This window comes from Vipera ursinii (assembly GCF_947247035.1).
Source record: "Vipera ursinii genome assembly, chromosome: 4".
In the NCBI taxonomy this organism is placed as follows: domain Eukaryota; kingdom Metazoa; phylum Chordata; class Lepidosauria; order Squamata; family Viperidae; genus Vipera; species Vipera ursinii.
This window is the reverse complement of record NC_139514.1, coordinates 31119879-31147174: the sequence shown is the minus strand read 5'-3', so window position 1 is coordinate 31147174 and position 27296 is coordinate 31119879. Positions and strand designations below refer to the sequence as shown.

Here is a 27296-nt window from a genome sequence, read left to right as displayed (position 1 = left end):
GTAAACTTAATAGCTTGTGCCATCAGTAACCCTTTCTATGCCTGAAAATAATCTGAAAATTTTGAATTTTGTACTGAAAAAATTACAAGTTTGGTTGATTTTTGCTTAAATATTTACAATGTTTTAACTATAAGATTTGGGATTTATTCCATTTTTATTGATTCTAACCAATGTGTCTTTTGCTATTATGCTTTAATATTTTATTTTCATTTATTATACTATAATCATAATATAATCAGCATAATCATTACATTGCAATTCCTGTATTCAATTTTATATTGTAACTTTCACTTATTATAGTTTAATCATTATTTAAAGAATGAATTATCTTATAGCATGTTTTAGTGTTTTTCTATGACCTCACCAATTTGCTTGTGTGAATACATAATAAATTCACTCTTCTTGATCAGTTTTGATTCAATAGTTACCCTCCCCTCAGAAGAATCCAGAATAAAAGGATTAAAGTTTTCAGTTATACAAACACCATATATCAGGGAAGAAACTGATCATTTATTAAATAGTCTATCAAGTTTTCTTCCTTGTTAAAGAGGGTAAAAACAACAAAATGTAATTTTTTCAATTGTGGTTTGCTTCATACATTGTGCTATACAGTAGGCTGGGATTTTCAAACTTTTAGGTAATAGAATCTCCTGGAACTCCTCAAAAGGCAAAACTCTAGTAATAGAAAATTGGCTGTATTCAAATGAACTGGGGGAGGGGCACTTTATCACCTACAGTAATTCTCAGAAAACCATAGGCTTCTGTGAAACACTATGAAAATTCTTGCTATAGTGTAAGATTGTTGGATTCAGGCTCAGTATAAATTCAATCATGTATTCATGAATTCATGTAAATTCATGAATTCATGTAAATTCAATCTCAAAATCCATTTAAGGTCATGAAAGACATATTAAATCATGCCTTCAGGTTTTATGCCAAATTGCACTAAGACAATAATCATTATAAACTATACATGACTGTATCTTTTTCTGAAAGGAGAAATTCCAGGTGGCAGCTATGGCTGGGTGGGGGAGATGCTTTGTACAATATCATCTACCAAGAGCATATACCAATTATGCCCTTGCTAAAAGCCATGCTTATGATCATTTCAGCCCCATTTTATGGAATGACCATCGTCCTGATGCACAATTGGCCCTGACACAGCTGGTCTTTAAAAACACTGCCAAAACCTGGCACTTTTCCTAGACATTTGAGCCACAAACTTTTAAAGCCCCGATTGGTTTTGCGGTAATATTGCTGCTTAAACCAACATTTTGTTTTGTTTGTTGGCGTATGTATTAGAGTTCTGTTGATAGGCTTTGATGTTTTTTTTTTATTATAAATTGCCCAGAGTCAGTTTGGTTGATTTAGGCTGGCCCATAAATGCTTTAAATAAATAAATAAGATACCATATTTTTTATTTCAGATTGGTGTAGAACAGGGGTGTCAAACTACCGGCCCGTTGGCCCTGTTGCATCATGCGGAGGCCACACCCACCTCTGGCAATGAGAAAAAGGCCGCGATACGTTGCGACGTCATGTGATGAATTTGACACCCATGGTCTAGAATATGGATTTTCAACAATAAATCCTACCGTAAAATTAAAGCTGTCTGAATGGGTTATGATCCAATAGAGAGGAACTCCAGCACCAAAGATCATACCTGCTTCAAAGACCATGACAAAATAGGTGGAAAATTCCACACACGCTTCCTCATATGGTAAATCCCCAAATGCAGTGTTCCAGAGTGTGGCAGAGGATCAGAGTTCTTGTGAGAACAGCCTGGGTTGAGCCTTTCAGCTACAGTGCCTCAGAACTGACATGCAAATTTCCTCTCCCCATCATTTCAATGCAGAGAAACATTAGAAGAGTAACATCTGCCAAGCAACAAAGTATGATAAATTTACAGCCCACTTCCTTCCTTAGGGCCCAGTGTGAACTAGCTAGGCTCTGCAACTAGTAAATACAGGTAGTCATTGACTTACAACCACAATTGAGCCCAAAATTTCTGTTGCTGACACATTTGATAAGTGAGTTTTGCCTTATTTTACAACCTATCTCGCCACAGTTGTTAAGTGAATCACCACAGCTGAAAAGTTAGTAACCCAATTGTTAAGTGAATCTGGCTCCCCCATTGACTTTGCTTGTCAGAAGGTTGCAAAAGGGGATCACATGACCTTTGGACACAGCAACGGTCATAAATATGAACCAGTTGCCAAGTGACTGAATTTTGATCAGGTGTCCATAGGAATGCTGCAAAGGTCATAACTGTGAAAAACGGTCATAAGTCATTTTTTTCAGTGCCATTGTAATTTTGAACTGTCACTAAACAAACTGTTGTAAGTCGAGGACTACCTGTATTCTCAGGTTTTGTATTCCCTAACAGATTCCTTTTCTGCTTCAAAAGAAACACCACCTGTGTAGTAAACCATAGGCAAGAAAGATTTATGACTTGCAGAAAAGGCCATCCTTATCTTTTGTACAAACAGAATTCATCTCAAGTTGAGCAGAGATTGGTCAGAGAACCTTTAATTATACAAAATGGGAGGCATACAGATGCTGAATTTTATTTGATGTTACACTAAAAAAAATAACCCCTCTGTTCCAAAGAAGAGGGAGCCAAGCTATTCTCCAAAGCACCTGAAAGCAGGACAAGAAGCAACGGATGGAAACAAGTCAAGGAGAGAAGCAACCTAGAACTAAGGAGAAATTTCCTGACAGTTAGAACAATTAACCAGTGGAACAACCTGCCTCCAGAAGCTGTGAATGCTCCAACACTGGAAGTTTTTAAGAAGAGACTGGACAGCCATTTGTCTGAAATGGTATAGGGTTTCCTGCCTGAGCAGGGGGTTGGACTAGATGACCTCCAAGGTCCCTTCCAACTACTACTACTACTAATTATTATTATTATTATTATTATTATTATTATTATTATTATTATTATTAATAATAATAATAATAATAATAATAATAATAATAATAATAATAATAATAATAATAATATTAATATTATTATTATTATCCCCTCTTTAAATTCACTGCATAAGCTCAACTAAGGACTTAGGGAAAGAAAATGATGAAGAACCCAAAAGGAAAAAGACAGCAATTGCATGTATCTGAAAGGATGACTTAGGTTTTTTCCCCCCCAAAATTATTTTCTAAAACGGGAAGATCGCCTTAGACTCGCTGAGGATCGCACTGCGCGAAACTGGTCAAGGCGGGGGGGAGGAGTTATGGTAGCACATTATTTCCGTCTGGGAGGGGAGAGAGGTCTTTAACTTTTCGACTGGCGGGGGATTTTGGGGTTTCGACAAACTGGCCTTTTTTTAAGATAGTAATCGAAGAACTCCAAGGGAATAAACTCACCCCAGGATCAGGTGTGTTTCGTGCGAAAGTCTCGGAGCATTTGACCAACATAGAAGCGTACCCAAAATAGGAAAGCCCGCCGTATGCCTGGCACATATAGAAAACTACCCGAGCTACCGAACTACCCAACCACGTCGTCGGCTGCTGCATCTGCTTCCAAAGGAGGCTCCGCGGAAGTCTTCCTTGCCTAAGGGTGACAAGTCAGAGGCGCCGCAGAGTTTACGTGGGCGTTCGGGCAACAGGGGGAAAAACCCAAGGAAGCCGATAAAGCCTTCGCCAGCCAAGCAAAGTCCTTGGTAAGTTTAATGCAACTTACTTCCCAAGAAACAAGAACCGTAGCGCCGCAAAGCCAGACAAACATCTCAGTACGCGGCTCGGCCGAGATCCACCCAGCGCTTCCTCCCGCTCGCCTTCCACCGCGTGCCTTTGACCGGAAAACGCAGCGCCGCCTGACAAGCCGCGACGGGGCCACCCCCGGAGAGAACAATCTGGGGTCCCGTCGATTGGGCGAAGGGAGTCTCTCGGGCCCCAGCCGATTGGCTGAGCTGGAAAAGTCCCCCGGGAACTTTACCAAGATTTCCCCGGGTCGACGGGGCAGGCGGCTTTAAAACGCGGGCAGGGCGCCCACCTTTTCGGGGCCGATTGCCTATCCTGGCCGTTTCCGCCTGCAGCTGCACTTACCGTAGCTCCGCGCCCAGCCCTTTTCCTCCAATAGCCCTGCTTGGAAGCGCCGGACCTTCCCTCTAGTCTCTAGTTCTTCCACGTTCCTTCCTGGGCGACGGCCTTTCTGCTTTTGCTGGGGCGCCCCTTCTCCCGACCCTGCAATTCAGGCCTGTCTACAGGGAAGGGAGCAGGATCTATCTCATCGGACAGGCAGGGAGGCCGGTCGAGGGGAGCAGGAAGTTTTCACATGGAGGAAGGCGTCTGTCAGTCGCAGCTGGAAGCAGACGGCCAGAGAGGCAGCGGGGAAACTTAGTAAGAGCAACCCAGGCTTCGCCTGGTGGCCGCTGCTCAAACCTTTCCGCTAGGTGAGAAGAGAGGAAACTTTTTACTCGGGGCGACTCCTCCCCCTGCCTAGTCATTTCCCTGCAAATTGCCACAGCTGGATCAAAAGAGGGGAAGCGCGGCTGCATTAGGATACACGAGGCAATCTAGCAGCCTTACAATGAGATTGCTTGTCACCTGGCAGGTTTCTAGAACCGGAAGGAGGAGAGAAGGCAGCCTTTCCTTTCAGTTAATTTATTTTTATTTTATTCATATCCCCGCCCTTCTCCGAAGATTCAGGGCAGCTTACAATCTAGGAAGCACAAATCAATGTGCTTAGCAATAGCCTTCATTCTATGTATACGCCTGCTTATTAGGGCTTGGGGGGGGCCCAAGCGGCATCCCTACAGTCTGCATAAAGGCAGAGTTCTTGTTCTAGGGGTTCTCACAGAAACCCACTGTTTTATTTGAATCTTATATATAATGGAGTGTTGCCTTAACTGCCCTTAGAATTATTTAACAAGAATTTCTTAAACTTGTATATCACCTGGCTCTCAGCCACTCTGAGCAGCAGGCAAAGATAAAAAAATGCAATAAAAGATAAGCACGATGAAGCTCTCATTATCCTTGCCAAAAGCCTGGGTGAAGAGGCATATCTTAACAGCTCCTAGTCTAGAGAACATGGGGGGGTGGGCGCAGATCTGGATCTTGGAAGAGGGGTTCTCTGGATGCTTAAGCTCTTAAGGTGCCATAAGCAATTCAGAGCAGAGCCACCAATTAAATAAAAAATTTGAGAAGGTTTTCAGAATCAAAGTGGATGGTATTGTCAAAATTCATCCCTAAATTGTGTGGGCAAGCCCACAGCAGCATTCAGCAAACAGAGAGAATGGACAATGAATATTTATGCCAGTTGCCTCCCATGTTATGTAAACCATTGGGTGGTTTGTTTGGTTTTGGTTTAACAGTGTCATGTTAAACCCATCAATTGTAGCTTAATTCTACATGTGAATCAGGCCTCGGTTTTCCAAACATGCACTGACAAGATTTCAAATATTAGCCTTCCCCAGCTTTCTTCTGTTATAGAGGGTGGGGTGACTGGGAAGATAGGGTCATGAGCCACCCATCTGGTAGATATCACATTGATGATGGCTTGCATTTGTGCTGTGTAAAATTGGTGCTCCCAGATTTTTCAGCATTGCTTCAGCATTCCTTGTCTGAAAACAAGGGAAGTTTGTTTCTCTAATCTCACAATCTTATAAATGTTGTAATTCCTGTATTAACAATATAAAAATTAAGCAAGTGGATTTGGATTTATATTCCTTTTGCTATTTATTTGCTTTATTATTACAGCTGAAGCATGCAGCCTCCTTCCTGGAAAGGGTTGAATGGAAAATTACAGGCTTATCTTCATGTTTTACCAGTTGTGGCATAAAAACATGTTACTAACCATTTTTAATGATGTGTCGTCATCTTATCCCAGTCTGCTCCTAAGGCAGCCTAGAGTCATCTATAATTATTGTGCTGCTAAGCGGTGTTTCTCTTCTTCTTTTTTCATCACAAATCTTGCCACACAAACATTCTGCTGCATTTTGGTGATGATGAGGACAAGAGGTGACAACAACTCAGATCCTAGTGCCTGCTTAAGTCTGTTATGGGCATGCTTCAGTCAGCAAATAATACTCTCAATTACCAGTTTGCTTTGAATGAGAAAGAAATCAGACAAGTCTGTTTCGTTGGGGGAATGTGGATATAATACATGCAGGTCTTTCTGGAGACCAATATTCCCTCATCTACCCCTCTCCCCAAAATGGGATTTGAACTTAATAAATTGGTAGTCAGAGAAGGGTGCATGATGAACCTGGAATAAGTTCACATACAAATGGAGGTCTCCACCTTCTATTACTTAGGCTCCCATCTCTGGGAGTTTAGAAGATTAGAAAGGTGAGACTCAGTTCTTCCACCCCATTCCCCCCCCCCAAGCTTCAGTTGGCAGGCCTTGGAGAATGTTTATAAGGAGATGTCAGGCATCTTGTGTTCCCCACCCCAATTCCGTGAGAGAGCAGAAGGACACTGCTGCTTCCCAGTATACATACTGTATTTACATAATGTTGAGGCCACGAACTCCGTTCAATTCTGTATGGCTTATACTTTAAATGCAGGGATATTTTTTTTAAAAAAATAAGGAACAAATTATAGACATCAAAAAGAGAAAACTGAACAAAAACTACCCATAGGGGCTCAGCAGCACCCTACTGCAAACCTGGGAGAACAATCAAGATTTCAAAGGTTTTCAGTGTGATTTTTCTCCTGAGATAGTAAATTAATAGTCCTTTAAAAGAAAGGAAAAAGAAAAAAAAGAAAGGAAATGGTTTCTGACTGACACAGATATAATTAATCACTGCATCTTGCCTTACTCCGGGTTTTCTGCCCTCCTAATTTCAGTGTGGTTAGGAATGGGAAATATTTTTATTTATTTATTTATTTATTAAATTTTTAGACCGCCCTTCTCCCGAAGGACTCAGGGCGGTGTACAGGGCAATAAATATCAGAATATAAATACAAAAGTTAAAAGAAGTTAAAAGAATTTAATAATCATGCCCAATATAATACAATGATTAAAACTATATTAAAATTAGAGCCAACCCTAAACCCATCAAACCAGGCCAGATTGTTCAAATAAATAAGTTTTTAAATCGCGCCGGAAGCCAACTTGAGTGAGAGGAACTGAGGGGCAGATAAACTATTAAATTTGGTCATCTTAAGTAAAAGGAAGGAGTGGCACTGCCTTTTGTTCTCCCACCCATCTTGCAGTGGGCAGTGACAGGTGAAATAATCATAAATCCCAAGGTGAGGTGGCAATTCTCTCTTATTAGCAGAGTTTTAGAACAAAGAATCAGCCCCCAGAACCAAATTGCGTTATAAGTTGGGAAAGAATAACAAAGAGTTTCAGCTTGTAAACAAACTTATTTATCTCCCCATGTTAACTAGTAAAAATATGTTGGAGGTCAGAATATCCCTTCCAAAGGTTTCTTAGAAAACATCAACCTCTGTTGATGGCCCAGGTAGTCTAAACACTTGACTATCTCTTGCTTTCCCTCATTTCTGACATGCAGCCATTGAGTTATCATTTATCAACCAACCTGATGATTCTGAAATCAGTAAACATTAGCTGACATAAACCAAAGCCATGTTTAGGGTGCATAACAGAATAAGGAAGTACAATATCGGGTAAGCTGCACAAAACAAAATGCTGTAGTGGCCGAGAAGGGAGTAAGTATTGAGGACACAGGATATATTACAATTAAAAACAAGGTTTCTTTGTTGAAATTTCAATCTTACACAATTCCCAGGAAAAATAAGCCAGTTAGAAATAACTATGAGCAGGGACAATTGAGTTCTTTTCCTAAATCAGCTGCTATTTGTATCTAATAAAGTAAGCAGGAAAGTGATGCGTCTGATCACTTTTTGATAAAAATACTTACCTGTCTGGCACTTTTTTCTTCAAAGAGAACATCCCTTTAGCAACAGATCAATAAAACTTCTAAGTACGCTTATTGTTGCAAAACAGGTTGTATTACCTATAAATTGGGATCAGGAGGGAAAAAAAATCTATTCCAGTGATGGGAAAAGGAGACGGGTCTGATAAACGTGACGTGGTGGCTCAGTGGGTTAGGAAGCTAAGCTTGTTGATCAGAAGGTCGGCAGTTTGGCGGGTCGAATCCCGAGTGCCGCGTAACAGAGTGAGCACCTGTTACTCGTCCCAGCTTCTGCCAACCTAGCAGTTCGAAAGCACATAAAAATGCAAGTAGAAAAATAGGGACCACTACGGTGGGAAGGTAACAGCGTTCCGTGCGCCTTTGGCGTCTAGTCATGCCGGCCACATGACCACGGAGACGTCCTCGGGACAAGCGCTGGCTCTTCGGCCTTGAAACGGAGATGAGCCAAAGGCCTCTAGAGTCGGAAACAACTAGCACACATGTGCGGGGGAACCTTTACCTTTACCTGATAAACAACTTCCATTAAATAGCTAAACTCTGTTAGCTTTTATCTCTGAAATGCATAGCATCGGATTAAAATGCTTTCAAACACTGCTTAAATAATCAGCACAGAATCCCTGGTGTTAAAAATATGCTAAAGAATACATGAATTGGAGATTGCTCACCTATCATTTTGTATTGATTCCTAGCCTTTCGATACTGTGAATGACAAATCTTGTATTTAGCAGAGATTACGTTGTTGTCATCAGCTTTGCACATGAATCTTGGTTTCCAGGCCTTGAAGCACAACTGATTGTGTCTCGCGTTCCATTGAAGTAAAACGAGAAACCACCTACGCAATACTGAATGCTGCTGTAGGAAGCATCATATATAGATAGGGCAATGCGTATTAACAAATGAAATACAGTGCTGTAGATACTCCTTAATTTAGAAAAATAATCCTAGAAACAACTTTCATCTTATCATTTCTTTTTAAATGATAATAGTAAAAAGGATCGTAGTTACTATTATAATAGTAAAAGAATGTGGCAATGCAATTGACTAAAAACTAATCATATTCATTAGGGCATATTCCAAGTAAATAGGTATAGGATTACACTGAACAATGAGAAAAGAAACAAAACAAGATACAATAAAGTGCACTATGTATATGAGCAATATATTATATAAATCACAATGGCTTAATGACATAGCATTCTAAGGCAAAATCAAACACATTTGGGGTCACATAATAGGTGAATATTTTGATAATGAGTTCTAGTCTTGCTGTAGGCATGAAAATTATTGCATGACTTTGGGCCAGTCACTTTCTCTCAAACCACCCCACCCCACACGGTTGTTGTGGGAAAACAGGAGGACAAAGGAATACTAGTATGGTCACTGCCTTACTTATAGAAGTAATAAAGGTGAAATAAAAATCTAATAAAGAAATGAATATTTTTATTTTTAAAAGTTTGCTGCCTATTGTAAAGATGCTGGGACAAAACTGATTTGAGGGCCTTCCTGAATACAAAAAAGATGCTTGTGTCCCACTAAAAAGATCTGTCTTATAATCCAACTCCATGTATTATTATTTTTTTGCAGCGGGGGGAGAATTCGGAGCAGGCCTTCCTTTGGTGGTTGAACCAAAGGAATAGAATCATGCTAAGCAAACCATCCCCTGACACAACCTGGGTTGCACTTATAGGAGCTTCATATTATTACTATAATGGTGCCTACATAGGGTTGCCTTTTGAGGATACTAACAAACAGTTGATTCAAAAGGTGGTTGCCTGCTTGTTGACAAGTTAGAAGACAGATTAGAAATGATTTAGCAGGAGAACGCTATCTAGAAACACCATTACTAGCCAATAGGTTTCAGATTTAATGTGCTGGTAACATTATATAAAATCGTCTATGGTCCAGGTCTTGCTGCCTACAGGACCATTTGCTCAGTCCAGATTGGCATACTTCTGATTGCCTCCCTGTGAGATGTTAATTAGATTCCAGCTGTATGGAGCACGTTTCTTGCCAAGTCATGATGGCCCCTTCTCTATTATTTTTTAGAAAAGAAGTCGAAAATAACACCATTCTATTAGATTTATGGGACGCGGTGGCTCAGTGAGTTAGGATGCTGAGCTTGCCGATCAGAAGGTCGGCAGTTTGGCGGGTCGAATCCCGAGTGCCGCGTAACAGAGTGAGCTCCTGTTACTCGTCCCAGCTTCTGCCAACCTAGCAGTTCGAAAGCACGTAAAAATGCAAGTAGAAAAATAGGGACCACTACGGTGGGAAGGTAACAGCATTCCGTGCGCCTTTGGCGTCTAGTCATGCCGGCCACATGACCACAGAGATGTCCTTGGACAAGCGCTGGCTCTTCGGCTTTGAAACGGAGATGAGCACTGGCCCCTAGAGTCGGAAACGACTAGCACGCATGTGCGGGGGAACCTTTACCTTTACCTTTATTAGATTTTTAGAATACACAGGTAGTTCTCAATTTACAACCGTAATTGACCCCTTATTTGAAATCATAAAGCAGATCATCATGTGACTGACCAGTTTTATGACCTTTTTTCTGGTGGTTGTTAAGGAACACCCAGGTCATTTAGAGAACCGTTCTCTATGTTGCATTTTTTCCCCCAGAAACCAGAAGTAAATGGCAATTTCTGGAAGAAATATAAATCATGGACATGTGCTGCAAAAGGTTGCAAATGCAGGCTGGTTACCAAAATGCTGTCACATTGCCGCAAGGGGAAGGTGGATGGTGGAACTTTGAATGGAATTAATTGTAAGTCCATTTTGGACTGTCTGTTGTATCTTCAAATGGTTGTCAACTGACTGGTCTTAAGTCAAGGACCACCTAGTTGTTAAAGCTGATAACTGCTGTTTTACTAGGTGCTGGTTTTTTTTATGTATCATTTACTAGAGTAGAATAAATTTTCACCAGAATGAAAAATGAAAAAAATAAAACTTTTAAATCTAGGGTAATATGTCTACTCTTATGGTATATGTAGTTTTATTTGGATATGATATGCTATTGGTAAACTAGGAGTTTGACTTTATTTCTAGTCGAGGGAAATCACTGAATTCTTTTAGAATTTCATAAGAATAAAAATTAGGAACTGGGACCTACTTGTAGCCTTAGATGCATCAGAAGGGAAGAAATTCTGGACCTATTAGTAAAAAGAAGAAAAGAAAAGAAAAATCATGACATTAATAACAGTGTGTTAGCATTAAAATGTTAAAACTGATCTCTACCCTGCCTGTTAATTTATGGTTCTGTCTCTCTTCTTTCCTGTCCCTCTTTTCCTATTCCATATGCTGGTTTTTACTGCTACAAGCAAGTAGCAGTTACTATGCAATTGTTAAGAGAACTGCAGACATTCTGTCCAAGTGTGACCTTTGCAATCTAGAAAAAAAGATAACTGATCCATGTGACAGTACTGAATACTCAGCTTTAATTTTATATCCTTGATAATATGGTTTCATGATACTTGGAGCAAATCCCTATTTGCAATAGGTTTAGTTTATTTATTTATTTAGCAAATTAATATAGCCACTATCTCATAAAAAGTGTTTCTGGGTGGCATACAAGAGTTAAATAAAAATAATAATAATGTTTTAAAACAGGATTTTTAAGAATGCAAACCACCAGGCACAGGAGGGATTATATATTAACAGTGATGAAGCCATTTTGAAATGTCACTTGTCAAGATGCCAAAATGTTGCTTATCAATATTTCCATAAGCTTATTGCCTGGGTTCACAGAGCTCTGTGCTTGCCAAAAGTTTATTTAATGAAGGATTACTATTTGTTTAAAAAAAAACCATGTCAAACCAATTTATTATTTAGTACAGTGCTTTGATCTCCAGTTCATTATAGCTTACAATGCTTTTCTTACTCTTTTAAAAATAGCGTCCCAAATATATTTATAGAAATATTGGCATGGTCTACTCATAAAACTAAAGTCAAGGTTAAGTTTGGCATTCTGTGTCATAAGCAACCAAGCAGATGTATTTAGAAAATATACAAACATGGACAGAAAGGTAGCAATCCTGTTCCTAATAGCAAGTATCTTGCTCTCAGAATCTCCAATTTCCAAACCCCACTCTCAATACAGTAACAGCTGAGTCTTATTTCTGCAAACAGATAATATTGTTCTTCTGGCAAAGAGATATTGCTGATATCTCTGACATAAAGAAATTAGGAGAGTAGGTAGCAGACTGTCAGTACCACTTCGCTCAGCATCTGTTTCTTAATTTACTTTGCGGAACAATAGGGCCCAGCTTGCAATTTTCCACTCCCTCACAGAGATTAATAGTCACATTTGACAAACAGCCAGGGAAATCCACTCATACGTGACTTACTTTACATTTTCCACTAAAGTTAAACTATAATGGGATGTGTGAATTCAGCCATAAATTGTTATTGGCCCCAGGCGTGAAGGTATGATCCAAATGTACTTTAAATGAAAGTTTTGCCACAGTCATGAGATTTCACAATAGAGGGCAGGAAAAGTACATCTAAGAATATCATGTGAGTTCTACTTTGCCTCAAGTACTCTGTAGGCAAACTTTTTCGTGGTATTATTTAAATATTTGTTTACTTCATTATTTAACCTGAGATTCTACAAAAAAGTATTTGAAAAGCCTGACAAATTATTTTTAAAAGTTATTAAGATTTATGTGAGGCCTCCGTTGGAGCCTGAATCTGTGAAGAAAATGAGCTGGAACAGGATGCTATGGAGGTCGAGGGAGAGGTGTCTGGGGCTTCAGAGAAATGTGGCAGGCGAGGGCCCTTCAAGATTGGGACAGGATGAACAGGAGAGACAGAGTTCAGGCGATGAGCAAGGGCCACCCCCACCTGATCCTAGAGCACGGAGAGTGGAGAGAAGGAGAGAACAACGCAGGCAGGCTCAACTACTCAGGAGAGTGGCCTGCCCCTCTCCACAAGGCATACCTGGAGACTCAGATTTAAGGAGATGCTGTGGGGAGAGGCATTTGTCGGGAACAAATGCCGATTCCTTGGAGTTTTGTGTGTTGTTGTTGATCGCTTGTTCTGTGACTTCTGCTTGGAAACCCGGAAACTCTGGCCATTGGACTGACTGACAACGTTGCTTGGATGTTCAAAGACCTCAGACTGTATTTTGGCTTCTCTTCTGAAACTGTTCAGGCAAGCTTGTATTCACACAGACTCCTTAGGTTTATGATGTATGTGTCATTCCTTGTTATCTCCATGGCCTTGAGTAAATTCCCGTTCTAATCAGACTGTATGTGAAACTACTTGCAGCCAGAAAATTTGGAGCAATTAAAGGGCGGTTTGAATTGCCAGCTGACTGCATTGCCTCTGTGCTGTGCCCTTGGTCATCACATTTTAATTGAAAGAATCTGAACCAAACAACCACCAATAGTATTTGTATATTGTATAATACTTTGTAATAGCACAAAGCAAAGAAAACTCTTATTACCAAGCAAACTGTTTACTGTGATAATATACATACTTTGTTATATACTTTGTTAGCTCAGTAACAAGTTAATACAGTAAGTCAATATCAAGTTCTGTGTATTCAAAGTACACTGAATAGCTTTGTAAATAAAGAAATGGAGAAATATAATACCTATTACAGAACAATATATCTTTGCTGTGCCAAAAGATCCTGTCATGTTTTTGCTTCTAATGCTAACTCATTATTTGAATTTATTCCTAAACTAAATAACATGTTATTGTAAAATAAATGATCTGCATGATTTAACGTACCGTATATCAAACTTGGTTATTATGCTGCAAAAATACTTCTTGTAGAGTAAGAGTCCCTAACCCCAGGTCTGTGGACCGATAACGGTCTGCGGACTGTTGGAAACTGGGCCATGCAAGCGATGAGCTTCCCATTTCAGTGGGAAGCATGCGCAACCATCCCTTCCCCCACACACACACTGCTGCTTCATGGAGCCAGAAAGGTTGGGACCTGCTGTTCTAGAGGAGAAGTAAGGAATGGATGCTATGTTGGGGGGGGGGGATCAGTTTTACTAGGCTGTTATTATCTGAGTTATAAAAATCCTAATGGAGCTAAGGAAATCATGTAAAGTGACTTGCTGCCATCTAGTGGTTGTCAGAATGTTTGCAACCCAGATATGACAGCTTTAGCTCACACAATGGTAAAACTAACTTAGATCTTGGGAGTCCTACCTTATTCACTGGTTTCTATGCATTTTTAAGTAAAATAGCATTTTCATTCTTCTGAAGTTTTTAAAAGCTTGTTCTGTATCCTAGGATGTGTGTTTTGTACATTTTTTAAAAAGAATAATTATGAATATTGTAAAAACATCAATAAATCATATAAAATACTATTTGGAATATATACACTAATAAATATTAAAATATACCTTAAACTTCCAATTAATGCTAATTGGGAAGGGCAGCCACTCAAGCTGCCCACAACACACAAAAGTATCTCCCAATGGTTAGGGACTATGTTGTAGTGGGATTATAATGGCAGGTTTTATATTCTAGTCATCCAGTCGTCATGGCTTTAGAATGTAAAATGCTAAAAATTTTAAGTTTTTTCAAAACCAATAGCATTTGGTAACTCAAATAAATCTGAATGGAGCAAACCAAAGTTAAACTCCTAGGCTGGGTTAATTGATTGCACTAAGCCTTTGCTTGGATTTGGTTTAATGCATTGTTTGAATGAAGCCATTGAAGTTTCTAACCCATGATGTATGGCTTTGTGTGTTATGTGAACTGTGGCTTATTTCAACATAGAAAAATAAAACATAGCTTATTGCAATAGGTCAGGGGTGTCAAACTGCCGGCCCGCGGGCCGCATGTGCCACGCCTAAAGTGCGCCCACCCCATTGCCGGCAATGGGAAAAAAGTCACGATATGTCATGACACATCACGTGACGTAGCGAGTTTGACACCCGTGCAATAGGTGAACAAACCCTAAGCCTTTAATGTCTGTCATAAAGTTTACATAAGAAATAGGATCTTAAAAATAATTGAAAAAGTAATATCACATTTACATTGCAATGTTAGTGCATTTATATATTTTGCAATAAATTAACTATGAAGCTGATTTACAGTTAAAACTGTATGCAGTTAATACTGTACGACTTAGTATGTGCCTTTTATTCTTATTCAAATAAAGATTAACAAACAGCAAAATCCATATTAAAGTATTAAGAATAATTTGGAAGATCTAAACGCTCTAGGCAAAAAAGAATGACTTCGTCCTGAAAAAGTATCCAACTTGATTCCAAGCAGAATTCCCTAGACAGAATATATCAACCTTTGGTATCTGTCCCAGAGCCTTTTCTTTAGTTATCCTCCATCTCATCTTCAGGAGACTGGGTAAGGAAGAGAATTTAAACAGTAGTCACCAGAGAAAATCTTGAAGTCTATGCCTACTATCATGCTTGTTTCAACACAAAAACTTTTAATGATGTATAATTATTTAGTGTCTGTTATTCTAACAAGCTTAATATTGTCTGGAAATTCCACTTCTGTCTTACTGATACTTTGAGGGAATTGTTTTGGCTCACCTTACTCTGAAGACATTACAAAGACACATTGACCAAGATCTAATATAGTGTGATTTGTAAAAACCACCCTTTCTTATTCTAGCCTTCGATAAAATATTAGTGGATTGTACAGTAGGCAGAAGGTCTGGAAGTTAGATATTGGAGCAGATAACGCTAACTTTTTCCATCTTTACTGTATTAGAATTGAATCATTTTAACTCTCCAGACTCTTCCTTTCCCCCCCCCCAAGACTATACATGCTCCACATAAGAGGCCTTTTCCACTGCTCAGGTTGATGTGTTAGTCGGGGTAATAGTTGGAAGATATTATTTCCAATAAGAAAATTGTGCCTAAATTTGTTCAAGTGTAGAGTTCAAATCTGTATCACGTGTCTTCCCATTGTGCATAACCCTCTTAAAAGAAGGAAAATCATTGGTAAACGTATGACAAGAAACCAAAAAGTAGGGTTTTGCACATAACGCGCAGCTGAGGGATTGCAGAGCTCTGCACCCCAGGGCTGGTTTTGCCCTGCCAGGGGACCATAAATGGGTCTAAAGTCGCCCCAGAGAGACAACGAAGGAGGAGCCCCCTGTGGATCATGGAAAGACGGCAGTCAATCTGTTTGATCTGGGGGAAGCCCTACAACCCGACAGGAGAATGGATAGCTGCACACCAATGACTAGCCCAAGCAACCAGCAATCGAAGTCCAAAAGCACTAACTAGGACAGGGGTCGGCAATCTTAAACACTCAGACAGACATTTGAACCCATTTCCCACAGAAAAGAAAACCCTGGGAGCCACAAAACCCTTTTGACATTTAAAATGAAGATAACGCTGCATATATCATTTTTACCTTTATGTTGTGTATAAAAAAACCTATAGTGTGTTGCATTTATGAAACCAATGAACTGCTACAAAGAAAACAAATTTTTATTTCTGCATGCAACAAAAACATTTTGAACTCCAAGAAAAAGACGCTGAGTCAAAGGTTACTTTCAAATAAAATGCTCATAATAAAATTATCACCATACCTCATCTCTTAATTTTTAAAAAAATCAAAATATTTCATTAAACGTTCTTTACTAAAAGTCTAATAAGGACAACCACATATATTCATATTTTCCCTCTCTCCTTCCCTCCCTCCCTCCCTCTCTCTCCCTCTCCCTCCCTTTCTCCCTCTCCCTCCCTTCTCTCTCTCTCTCTCTCTCTCTCTTTCCTCTGCCTTGAGAAGAAACTGATTCACAGGCTGAGAAATTTCATTCAGCCAATTTTGGGGGTCTGGGAGAAAGCCCCCCTTGAAACCCCCTTTTTGGCAATAGACTCAGCTTCACCTGCAGCCAAATTGCTTCCCTTTTCACACCAGGGAAGGTTCCTGATTTGGAGGAGGGAGTCCAAAAACACCCATAAACCTTAAAACTAAAGTTCGGGTCATAAGAAACACATCCTGCTGCAAGTTGTCCGGCATTGAGTTGGCTGTGGCAAGTTGGGTCCCCCTGCCCCCCCATCCAGGGCACAACTTGCCATCAGGTAGTGGGACCCCTCCCCACCTCCTTCCTCAGGAATGGCCGGTTCCTGAGGCTGGGAAGGTGGCTGGCTGGCTGCAGGCAGAGGGTGGTCTGGGTGGGGATCTCCCACCGAATCCCCCCAAAGGACCCCCTTGAGGTCCCGCAAAATCTCTTCTGTCTACCTTGCTCCGAAAGGGGGATTTGGGGTTTGTCAGTCTTCAGTTGGGGGGAGAAGCTCTTCCTTCAGGGGATTCTGGCAGTGATGAGGAGCAAATGGCTGCCCCTCATTGGGGTCCTTTGCTCTTTCCTTAAAAATGTCTTTTTGTGTTGAAGCTGCCTAAAATTGTTGGGTTTTGCAGCCACCTCACACTTTGCACTTTTCCCCCTTGAATCTTCTGCTGGATTTTGCTTATTTGTGTATATTGTGGGTCACAAAGGCAAAAAAAAGGGCAAGTGAAAAGGAGAAATTTTCTTTCTCCAAATAAAACTTTTTGAAAAGTGATTGAAACACAGGAGAAAATTTGGAGAAAGATGTGCCTTGGTTTGAACCAATCAAGCTGTTCTTTTTCTTTTAATTTTCTTTCTTTCTCTATGTATTTAAAACAGTGTTTTTATTATTATTTTTCAAAAAAAGATATCTGTGAATTAACACGGTATTATGGAAGGCATAGCATTCTTTCTTCCAGCATTCTACAGAGTTTGTCCTCGCAGCCTTCAGCTTGCACCTTTATCAATTGATGTGAGCCTTCAGCTTGCACCTTTATCAATTGATGTGAGCCTTCAGCTTGCACCTTCATCAATTGATGTGAGCCCCGGGGAGGGGAGGTGGAAAGGCAGTGGTCATCTCAGAACCCCTCTTGCCACTCAGGGGCTTTGCTTCCCCCTGAGTTTCTGTGTCTGAGGCTCCTGGGGTGAGCCAGGAGTGAGGCTGCTGAACCAGCCTCTGCCAACCATCCGGTCGGTTTCAAGAGCGAAAGAAACTCTTGGGACTTTGTTTCTCCCAGAGCGGAACTGGACTGAGATTAAATCCACAGAGGCACAGAAGCAGCAGAGCTGGTTCTGGAGTTTTCGTGTGAAAACAGCCTGGCTGAAATCCCCTTTTTCCCTCAGACCTCTGTCTGCTCATCGTCCACCAATCAATTGCCTTCATTTCATTTTGGGAAGGATCAGAGGACTTCGAAGTTTCCCTGCATTTGGCCTGGGTGTGTCTGTTGTGTCCCAGGCTGGGTGGGCTCACATGCCTCCTTCCCTCCCAAAACTCTCTTCCTGTCTGAAATCTGGGATCCCTTTGATACCCCCCCCCAAAATCACCCCCATATGAGTTTGGGGGTTGGAATGAGAATCCAGACAGGTCTCTCTCTCTCTCTCTGATCTTCTCCTCACCTGGCCAGCCGGACCCATGTTCTCCGACAAGCTGACACCAGAGACATTCTTATTCGGCTGGAGTTGCTGGAAGGAGAGGGGGGAGAGCGCAAGTGCCTCTCTGTCTCTGTCTCCCTCTCTCTGCAAATGGCAGAGGAGAACTGGGAGCTACAGTAGAAGGTTAAAAGAGCAGCATGCGGCTCCAAAGCTGCAGGTTGCCGACCCATGAACTAGAACAACCGTGAACAACATGCTTGGAACTGGGTGAGAATATTGATCTTCTCTCTTCTATTTTATAACTGATTTCCTGGAAAAGATCCCCAAGAAGCAAAAAATCCTCTGAAAGTGAGAAGGGAGGGGATCACACCCCCACCCTTCCATAGACAGAAGCGGAGACTTAATAAAAATTTAGGGGGTACAGAAATATATTGAAATGAACTTAATAATACTACAATCTGGATAAATCTGAAAATCATGAAACCTGTTAAGACTTTACATCTGAAAGAGTATTAATGAAATTACAAAAAAATAACTTTTTGTTTTAAAAGTTGGAAAATGAATGGCTACTGACATCTAGTGGAGATTAGAATATAGAACAGCTGCATTGACTCAAAAATTGACAAGATGCCCAGAAATAAAGAACAACTTGTTCCTTTGAACCTCAGTGGTTTTTTGCCAAATAGACAACAGCTGGGAACAGAGGAAAGAAAACACACTGGGCTACCCACTATAGAGTGAAAACTATGTTTTAAAAACTGCTGACCTTCTGGGATTATAAATACTTAACTGAGCTGTGATTTCTAAGCTCAAGAATTGTTTGCAGAAAAAGAAAAACCTTGACTTTGGCTAATCTTCTAGGGGGGAATTTATTGGAAAGCTCCTAGGTGGTTAATCATTCTGGACTCGTAAATCTGACTGGCTGATAATTATAAGACTCCTGAATGGAAGAACTATTATAAACTACTGCTTTTAACGTGCTTTGATAATTGGAAACACATTGGATTATAAAAACCATATACGGTATAAAGATAAGAACTCACTAAGATTTGGTTGTTTGGACTTTAAGATTGGCTGGTTTGACAAGGCTAATTACAGAGACGAGGGTGGAGACAAAATGGATGTTACATACCTATTAAAAAGTGGCAGGAAACCACACCTAATATATCCTTCTGAAGACCCTAGCCTGGAACATCAAAGATCTGTAGGAGCAATACTTCAAGACAAGGCAAATATTTTCCAGGAGGAAATGTATGCATTGCTGAGATTCAAATGACAATGTTTCAAATTATGATGAGATTAAAAACAACTTTGACAACATAAATGAACACATCTTTAACTTAAATCTATAATTAAAAAATCTCAAAAAATAACAAAGAATAAACAAACCAGATAACAGAATACAAACTAGAGGACAGGGACCCAAAGAGGGAAGCTACAAATGAAGAGAACTACAGTCTAATAAAAACAAAAGAAAACTTGCAAGATTTTCCCACAACAGTGGAAATGGAAAAGATACCTTATTTTTCAAACCATCAAAATAAACTTGAAGATAGGAAAGATCTTACAAAATGGATTATAGAGCACCCAGGAGAATTATTAGAGTTTGGGAGACAAAAATGCATATTCTACCTAACTTGTCTTTTCTGTTCCCAACAACATTCACAAAAATACAGGAATAATCCCCTAGCAAGCTGAATACACTGACTTGGAAAACTACTTTGCAAAAGAAGAAAGGTAGAGTTAGATTCAGGAGATTTGATTTGACCTGCCAGATGTAGTACTATATGATTAAACGCTTGTTTTAATATGGTTAAAAGAATAGATAAATCATGGATATAAAGGGGCCCTACAGTAAGAGGGATAAAATAGATAAGTAGTATTCTTTATAATATATGAAATATAAAAATATTTCGATGGTATATGTGAATGAAGTTTGGATATTAAAAGGTAATTAATATTGAAAAGATTATGACTGATAAGAATGGTTTGAATATAGAGGAGAAATTAAGCTTAAATAAGAATCTTGCAAACAGGATATATAGTGACTTAATAAGATGAATTTTATGAATATAATTGAAACATAAGCGGATCAGAAAAGATGTTATATGCTGATATTACTGTTATTTGTACAAACACAAGAAAAATATTTATATTCAACTGTGTATGTATTGAAAGTATTAAGAACTATATTTGCTTAATGCTGATAAAAGGAGAATACTATTGGAAGAAGAGAAGATCAAAGAAATATATCATTAATAGATTAATTATGGAATTATAGAAATTATTGTTTTTCAAACATATGAACCCAGACAACACACTGTTCACTAAGCACTAAAGATTGTTATTGTAAAAAATTAATAAAATATATTTAAAAAACCAAAAAGTAATGTCATACAATTATAATTATGTTCTTGAGGCTAATATCCATACTTGAGGAAGGCTAAAACTATAGTTTATTTAGCAACAAGGAAAACATTTCCTGAAAGTAAGACCTACCCCCGAAAACAAGCTCTAGCTTGATTTTTAGGGATGGGCCTAATATAAGCCCTACCCCCAAAATAAGTCCTAGTTTTGGGGTAAGGCGCACACCTAAAAATCAAGCTAAGGTGGGGGGTGGAGCTGCCCCACACGCCCTGCACCCAGGCCTCCCATGAATCGACACCTGCCTCGCTGGCCTACTTCTTCTGCAGCTGCTCACCGCCGCTCGTGCGGGTCGCCCTCAGCCACCATTTCGCCATCAGAGGCATTTCCTGAAGGCTTCTGATGACGCAGAAGTGACCGGCTGGGCAGGGCTGTCATTTAACCTGCATCTTAATTCAATGCTTATTTTCAGATTATTTCATTTCTCTTAACTATCTTTTATAATTTTACTTAAAAAATATATTGCTAATATTGAATTAAGCCTTTACAGAAAGTGCATTTGCACTGTGGTCATGGGGAAAAGATAGCAGATACCTTCTACAATTTATTCCTCGTCTAAACCTCTGAAACAACAGAAAGTTGACAGATTTATAAGCAAGCAAGCAAGCGTCTTCAGCAGGTAATGCCACCTCTCTTCATCTATCCAGTAGATATGACACCTTAGTGTGGGGATTTACAGGCTGAGATCGAGAGTCAGCAACTTTTAAAGCTTTCCTCCTCTCTGATAGAGAATGCTCCCTTCCCCCCACGGGCTGTTGCTGTTTGCTCTGCCACACCGAATGGTTCATCCAGGAGGGATATGAGGACTGTGCTTTCAGTCTTCGTCTTACTGATTATATGTTAAAAATAAATTAGATTCTCTAAAATAATCCTTTGGAAAATTGAGAGTCAATCAAATAAAATAGCTCGCTCTACCAAAGCAAACGGTTTGGGTCTAAATTGTGCCCTGCAAACAGTGGCAGAGGAAAAGGAAACAATTCACCCCCAAATTCAGCCTTCTAAGGAAAAGTGATAGCAACAAACAAAAGGGATGAGTAAACAAGAAGTTTGTAAAAGGCAAATGTATCTTACAAACTAGTAAGATAAGTCTGCAAATCCTAAGCAATAGAGTAAACAGAGGCAGATGTGGGTCTAAAAAAGCCATCACCAAATCCTTAAGCCAGCTACTACATTGTGAAACATAACCAATAGACTTACAAAATATAGAATGGCTTCCTCTTAGAGGCAGTTACAGTCAGGTCCTGAACAGTCTGTAGTCCCCAGCATGTTCTTTAAAATGAAACCTTCCCAACTCATGCTTTCCATTCTGAGCAAGTCAGTCCATTTTTAATTCAGTGCAGCCATAAAGGTACTGTCATTTTAGTACACACTCAGACAACTTCAAGGACACCTTATCAACAAAGCCTCTGCAATGGAAAGATTTAAATAAACAACCTATCCAACTGCAGTAACACAGCTGTCTAATGAACCAGTACAAGAAAGTATAATTAACTCTTTCAGTGCCTTGTCAGAACACACCAGGCTGACATCATTACAAGATTGGACGACCTGTGAGAATCCTTAATGACAGCCTAAAAACAGCCAAACCACTAATAAATTTAGCTCTATTAACTACTCAGGATAATAAATTTCACCTTGAGAAACAATATGATTGTGCTTCTGAGGAGGAATAATTTAACTGCATCCTGACAGCTGCCTTGAAGAATTCAGATTCACAAAAATCCATGCAGAGCTTGATATTGACAATGTAAGACTCCTCTCTTTTTAATTCATGCTCCAAAATGCTCTGAAACAACTAGAATTTTCAAAATTATTTTTTTATATATATAGTTTCTCAGGCTGATGAGCAGTCGGAACTCTGAATCTTCAGAAGCTATGCTTATTGGTGGAACTCATCAGGTCCATAAAGTGGGCATTGATAGGTCAGAACTCATAATGCAGAAGACATGACAGCATGCAGGCCAGTACAAGATCAATACTTTAAACATTCTAACATGGAATCTTGCTTCTGGTAATAGAGGCTCCAATTTTTCTGTCCCCTATATGGCAAAAATATACACAATTCTGGTACAAGAAACATGGACAGTTGACCTCTTACTTAATGGGTACCACTCATATAAAATTGAGGCAGCTCAAGGCCAGGGGACAGAGTGGCTAAAAGGCTATTTGGGTATCTTCATTCCTACCTCTTTAAAGAGTAGTAGCTACAACCATCCCTGTTTTAAAGCAAACGACTATCACACTATTTCTCAGTTTGGTACCAGCTCATAGTTAATGTTCCTCCTTGGTATATTTTTATATACAGTCTAGGCACAAATTAATAACTGAGAAAACAACAACAACAATAATAATGTTGGAAAGGACCTTGGAGGTCATCTAGTCCAACCCTCTTAATCATTTAAATAATCTGAGGTGTGGGTATTTCAAATTTCCTATAGTTAAAGTAATCCTCTCCCCTCCCCTCATCTCTTCTCCTCTTTCCCTTCCCTTCCTCTTTCCCCTTCCTCTTGTTACAAGACTTACAAGACCATATATTTCATATAAGAGCCAGTTTGATCTAAATGTTAAGATACAAAGGCTAGAAAATGGTAAACGATGAGTTTTAGCCTTGGCCATGAAAGCCAGCTGGGTGACTTTAAATAAACATTTTAAATTAAATAAACATTAAACTAAATAACCATTTGGGTGCCTAGCAGCCTTGACTGTAGTTACAACTGCAGGGGTGCTTCAACTCTTCCCAGCTACCCATCCATCCATCTCCTCTCCCACTAAGCCCTTTGGGGCCCTGCCACCCTGTGCCCTATATCACCCCATCTTTGCCATCTTCTTGCTCTCACTACTGCATGCCAATCCTGGTGGCTGGGCTGGGCTGGCTTGGGCTTGAGCTTTGCACTGTGAATGAAAAAAACAAACAAAACCAAAACATAGACCCCAGAGCCACAGTGTTTCAAAAAGTCCCTTTGTAAAAAGCTGGGGTAGTCAAAGCTGGGCTTCTCATTCCATCAGCACCCCTAAAAAGAAGCCAAAAGCAACTCCTCTGCAAAGATCTCCTGGCTGACATTGGGCTGGAGCAGCTGTGGATTCCCTGGGTGTGGCCTCTAATCACAGAGTCCCAGGCAGCCAAAAGGGCAAAGATGGTGGGGGATAGGCAGGAGATGGGAGTTGGAAGTAGTCTTTTACCTTACTGAGGTTTGGAACTTGGAGGGATCAAACCCAGAAATGGCTTAGAGTGGTGGTGAACCTTTTGGAGACCGAGTGCCTAAACTGCAACCCAAAACCCACTTATGTATCTTCAGGTGCCGGGTGGGTGTGGCCTATCGGCTGGGTGTAGCCCATTGGGTGGGTGTGGCCCATTGTGTCAAGATAAAAATCACCTTTGTAGAGGGCGACGGACCGTGCTTCAGAGAATGCATGATACACTTGCAGGAAGGCAAGAAAAACACGACGCATAATCTTACTAAATACCTTTTACTAAATATATATTATACAGAGCTAGCTCACTACATCCTAACGTAACAGACAGTAACAGCAAAGAGAATAAAACAATACAGATAATAACTCTTGGAACTTTTTCTAGACATGCGCACTAAACAGACTGAAACCATAACATAACTAGTCATATGGGATTCACTATGGTTACCAGATAAGTTATCACAACAGGTGCAGAGAGCAGGGGAAATGTACAGTTAGAAATGAACTTTTCTGACGAACATAAAAAAACGTGCAGTGACATTCCCCTTCTTTCGTCAGCAAAGTGAAGACTCAAGTAAGGCACATCTTCTCACGCAGATACTCATGCTGGGCTGTAGGAAGTGGTTTGTTCAGCATGTCAGCGATTTGATCACGTTTAGGCACATACTGTAATGTCACAAAACCTTGTTTCACCAGTTGCCTTATGTTTTGATATCGGATGTCAATGTGTCTGGACCTTGAACCTGTAAAACGTGTTTCAGAAATATAAACCACAGATTCATTATCTTCCATCACTGTGATCGGTCGAATCGGATGTGTCCAGATATCTGTGACTAAAGCATCAAACCAGGTTAAAGAATTGCATGCATCAGACACACAAGCATACTCAGCTTCTGTAGAGGAACAAGAAACAAGATTCTGTTTACGCACATGCCAGTAAACAGGACATCCATTTAAGAACATCATGTAACCTGATGTACTTTTCCGTGACTTCTTATCACTCGCCCAATCTGAATCTGCATAACAACATAACTCTGCATAGTCAGTATGTGTTGGTTCCAACAACAACTTCATGTCTTTAGTGTGTTTTAGATACCTCAATAACATTTTAACACATGTCCAATGAAACTGTTTTGCCTTGCCTACGTGTCGTGATAAAAGATTAACACTAAGTGCAATGTCGGGTCTAGTCCAACTACTAATATACAGCAGCGACCCAACGACTGAGCGATATAGTGTTTGATCTTCGAACTCAGGACTTGGTTCGTGTGCCAAAATGTGAAAGTCAGTTTGCATGGGTATACTCACAGGCTTAGCGTCCTCCATGTTGCAGTAATATAACAGTTGTTCAATCTTCTCTTCTTGTGTGAGACTAAACCCCTTCTGAGTCTTGGCAATTTGAACACCTAAATAAGTGTTAATACACCCTAAAGACTTCAAAGTAAAAAACTTTTGTAAAGCTTTAGCAAAAACCTCACTCATCTGCTTATTTGGACCAATATAAACAATGTCATCGACATAAACAAGAATTATCTCATACCTATTACCGGATCTTTAAGTAAACACGCATTCATCTGTTTCGGACTTAATAAAGCCCATTGAATTTAGTTTGTCAGAAAGACATAAGTACCACATTAAACCAGACTGTTTCAGACCATAAAGACTTTTGTGTAGAAACCAGGTATCTCCTTCTTGCTGTCTGAAACCTGGAGGACCTTTCACGTAGATGTCCTCGTCAAGATCAGCGTGTAGATAAGCCGTTTCAACGTCGAACTGGAAAACCTATAGGCCAAGGATAGTTGCAGTGGCTAAAGCAATTTTCACAATTTCAGTCCGCACTGTGGGTGAGTATGTATTTGTATAGTCCTCAGGATAACGTTGAGCGAAACCCTGGGCTACGAGTCTGGCCTTGTACAACGACTCACCATTCGGCTTCTTTTTGATCCTGTAGACCCATCGAGTACCAATAACTTTCTTGTTTGCTGGAGGGCTTACAGGCGTAAACACTTGGAGCTTCTTTAGACTGTCCATTTCAGCCTGCATCGCCTCAAACCATTTATCTTGTTCTGATTCAGGAAGATGTTTGATCTGTGTGAACTTCTCAGGTGGAAGTGTAACATTACAAATCAAAGGTACAGGTGTTTTTGTTACTTGCCACGAATACCGTTTTGGAGGAATTCCCTTTGTGGACCTCTTGGAACGCCTCAGGCCAACCGTCCATTCTTCTTCCGTGTTGTCCTCGTCTTCATCATCGTCGCCAGCAGCAACATCGGCGGCTTGCGAAGACGGAACAGTAGGTTGAGAAGAACTCGTGGAAGGAACAATATCCTGTGAATCTTGATCATCAGGTTGCGTGGCATCAGCAACATCATCTCTAGGAAAATAAACTCCAGGATCGTTAGAATGAATCCTGGACCAGTCAGCATCTTCCTCAAAAGTAGCAGATTGTGAAACCACAATAACATGATGAGAGTCAATGTATTTGCTCCATTTTGAATTATCATCAATGCCCATAAATCTCATCCTTTTTGCTGCAGGACCCCCTTTCTTTCTTTGGGCTAAAGGAATATTCACCATAGCATATGAACCAAAAATATGGAGATGTGAGAGATCAGGCTTGTGTCCATACAACATGAAATAAGGGGTCTGATTTATCACACTACTCCAAGTGCGGTTGATGATATGGTTAGCATATTTGATAGCTTCACCCCAGTATGGAAGACTGAGGTTAGCATCTTCAAGGAGGCAACGCATCATGGTTTGCAGAACTCCATTTCTGCGTTCTGCCACTCCATTTTCAGCTGGAGTATAAGGAACGGATGTCTGATGTACTATCCCATTCTCACGCATCCAGTCCTGGAAACGCTGAGACATGAATTCAGCACCGCGATCACTCTGGATTCTGGCAATGTTGACCTCGAATTGGGTATAGACAAGACTAGCAAAGTCTTTAAAGATCTGAAAGGTCTCAGATTTTTCTTTCATAGGATATACATATCCATATCTAGAGTAATTATCAACGATTGTCAAGAAATATCTTTTACCACCAAGTGTTGGTGCAAAAGGACCAACTATGTCAGTGTGTACCAAATCAAAAATGCGTGTTGACAGGCGTGTAGCGCGTTTTGGAATTGCTGCTGCCTTAGATTTGGCTTTCTTGCAGACAGCATAGTCCAAGAACACCTTACACCCCTTTAGATCCAAACCTCTTGCGAACTCTGGCATCTTCTTCAGAACACGGAAACTGGCATGACCCAATCTTCTGTGCCACTTATGGATACACCTGGAATGCAAAGGTTTACCTGTTAGTGAATTCTCAACATTAGCATTTTTATTAGGAACCCCAGGCTTGCTGTGAGCAACCTGTGTCTTTTTTGTATTTTTATCATTATTAGGAACCTTTGGAGTAGCAACAGGATCTCTCTCTGGGACGTCTCTCTCTGGGCCTGTGCTCTTTGGAACGTGTATACTTGC

At 40.1% G+C, this 27296-nt stretch overlaps 1 protein-coding gene across 6 annotated transcripts in view; it reads right to left on the bottom strand.

The window, feature by feature from the left end:
• ST3GAL6 (ST3 beta-galactoside alpha-2,3-sialyltransferase 6) overlaps nt 1–22025 on the bottom strand; it is a 56946-nt gene extending 34921 nt beyond the window's left edge. For 2 of the 6 annotated variants that reach the window (XR_014492349.1, XM_083361340.1), the window contains exons 1-3: nt 21828–21914; nt 10956–10995; nt 8512–8545 (exon numbers count right to left, since the gene is read on the bottom strand). Coding sequence is in view for 2 of the 6 variants with exons in the window: in XM_083361340.1 (XP_083217466.1) it covers nt 8512–8545; nt 10956–10973 (52 nt within the window). In the remaining 4 variants the exon portion in view is untranslated. Of the gene's footprint in view, nt 1–3681; nt 4013–4046; nt 4424–8511; nt 8546–10955; nt 10996–21827 lie in introns of those variants that run through there. The other 4 variants (XM_083361341.1, XM_083361343.1, XM_083361342.1 and 1 more) reach the window with 4 other exon arrangements.
• Between the last annotated feature and the right edge of the window lie 5271 nt (nt 22026–27296).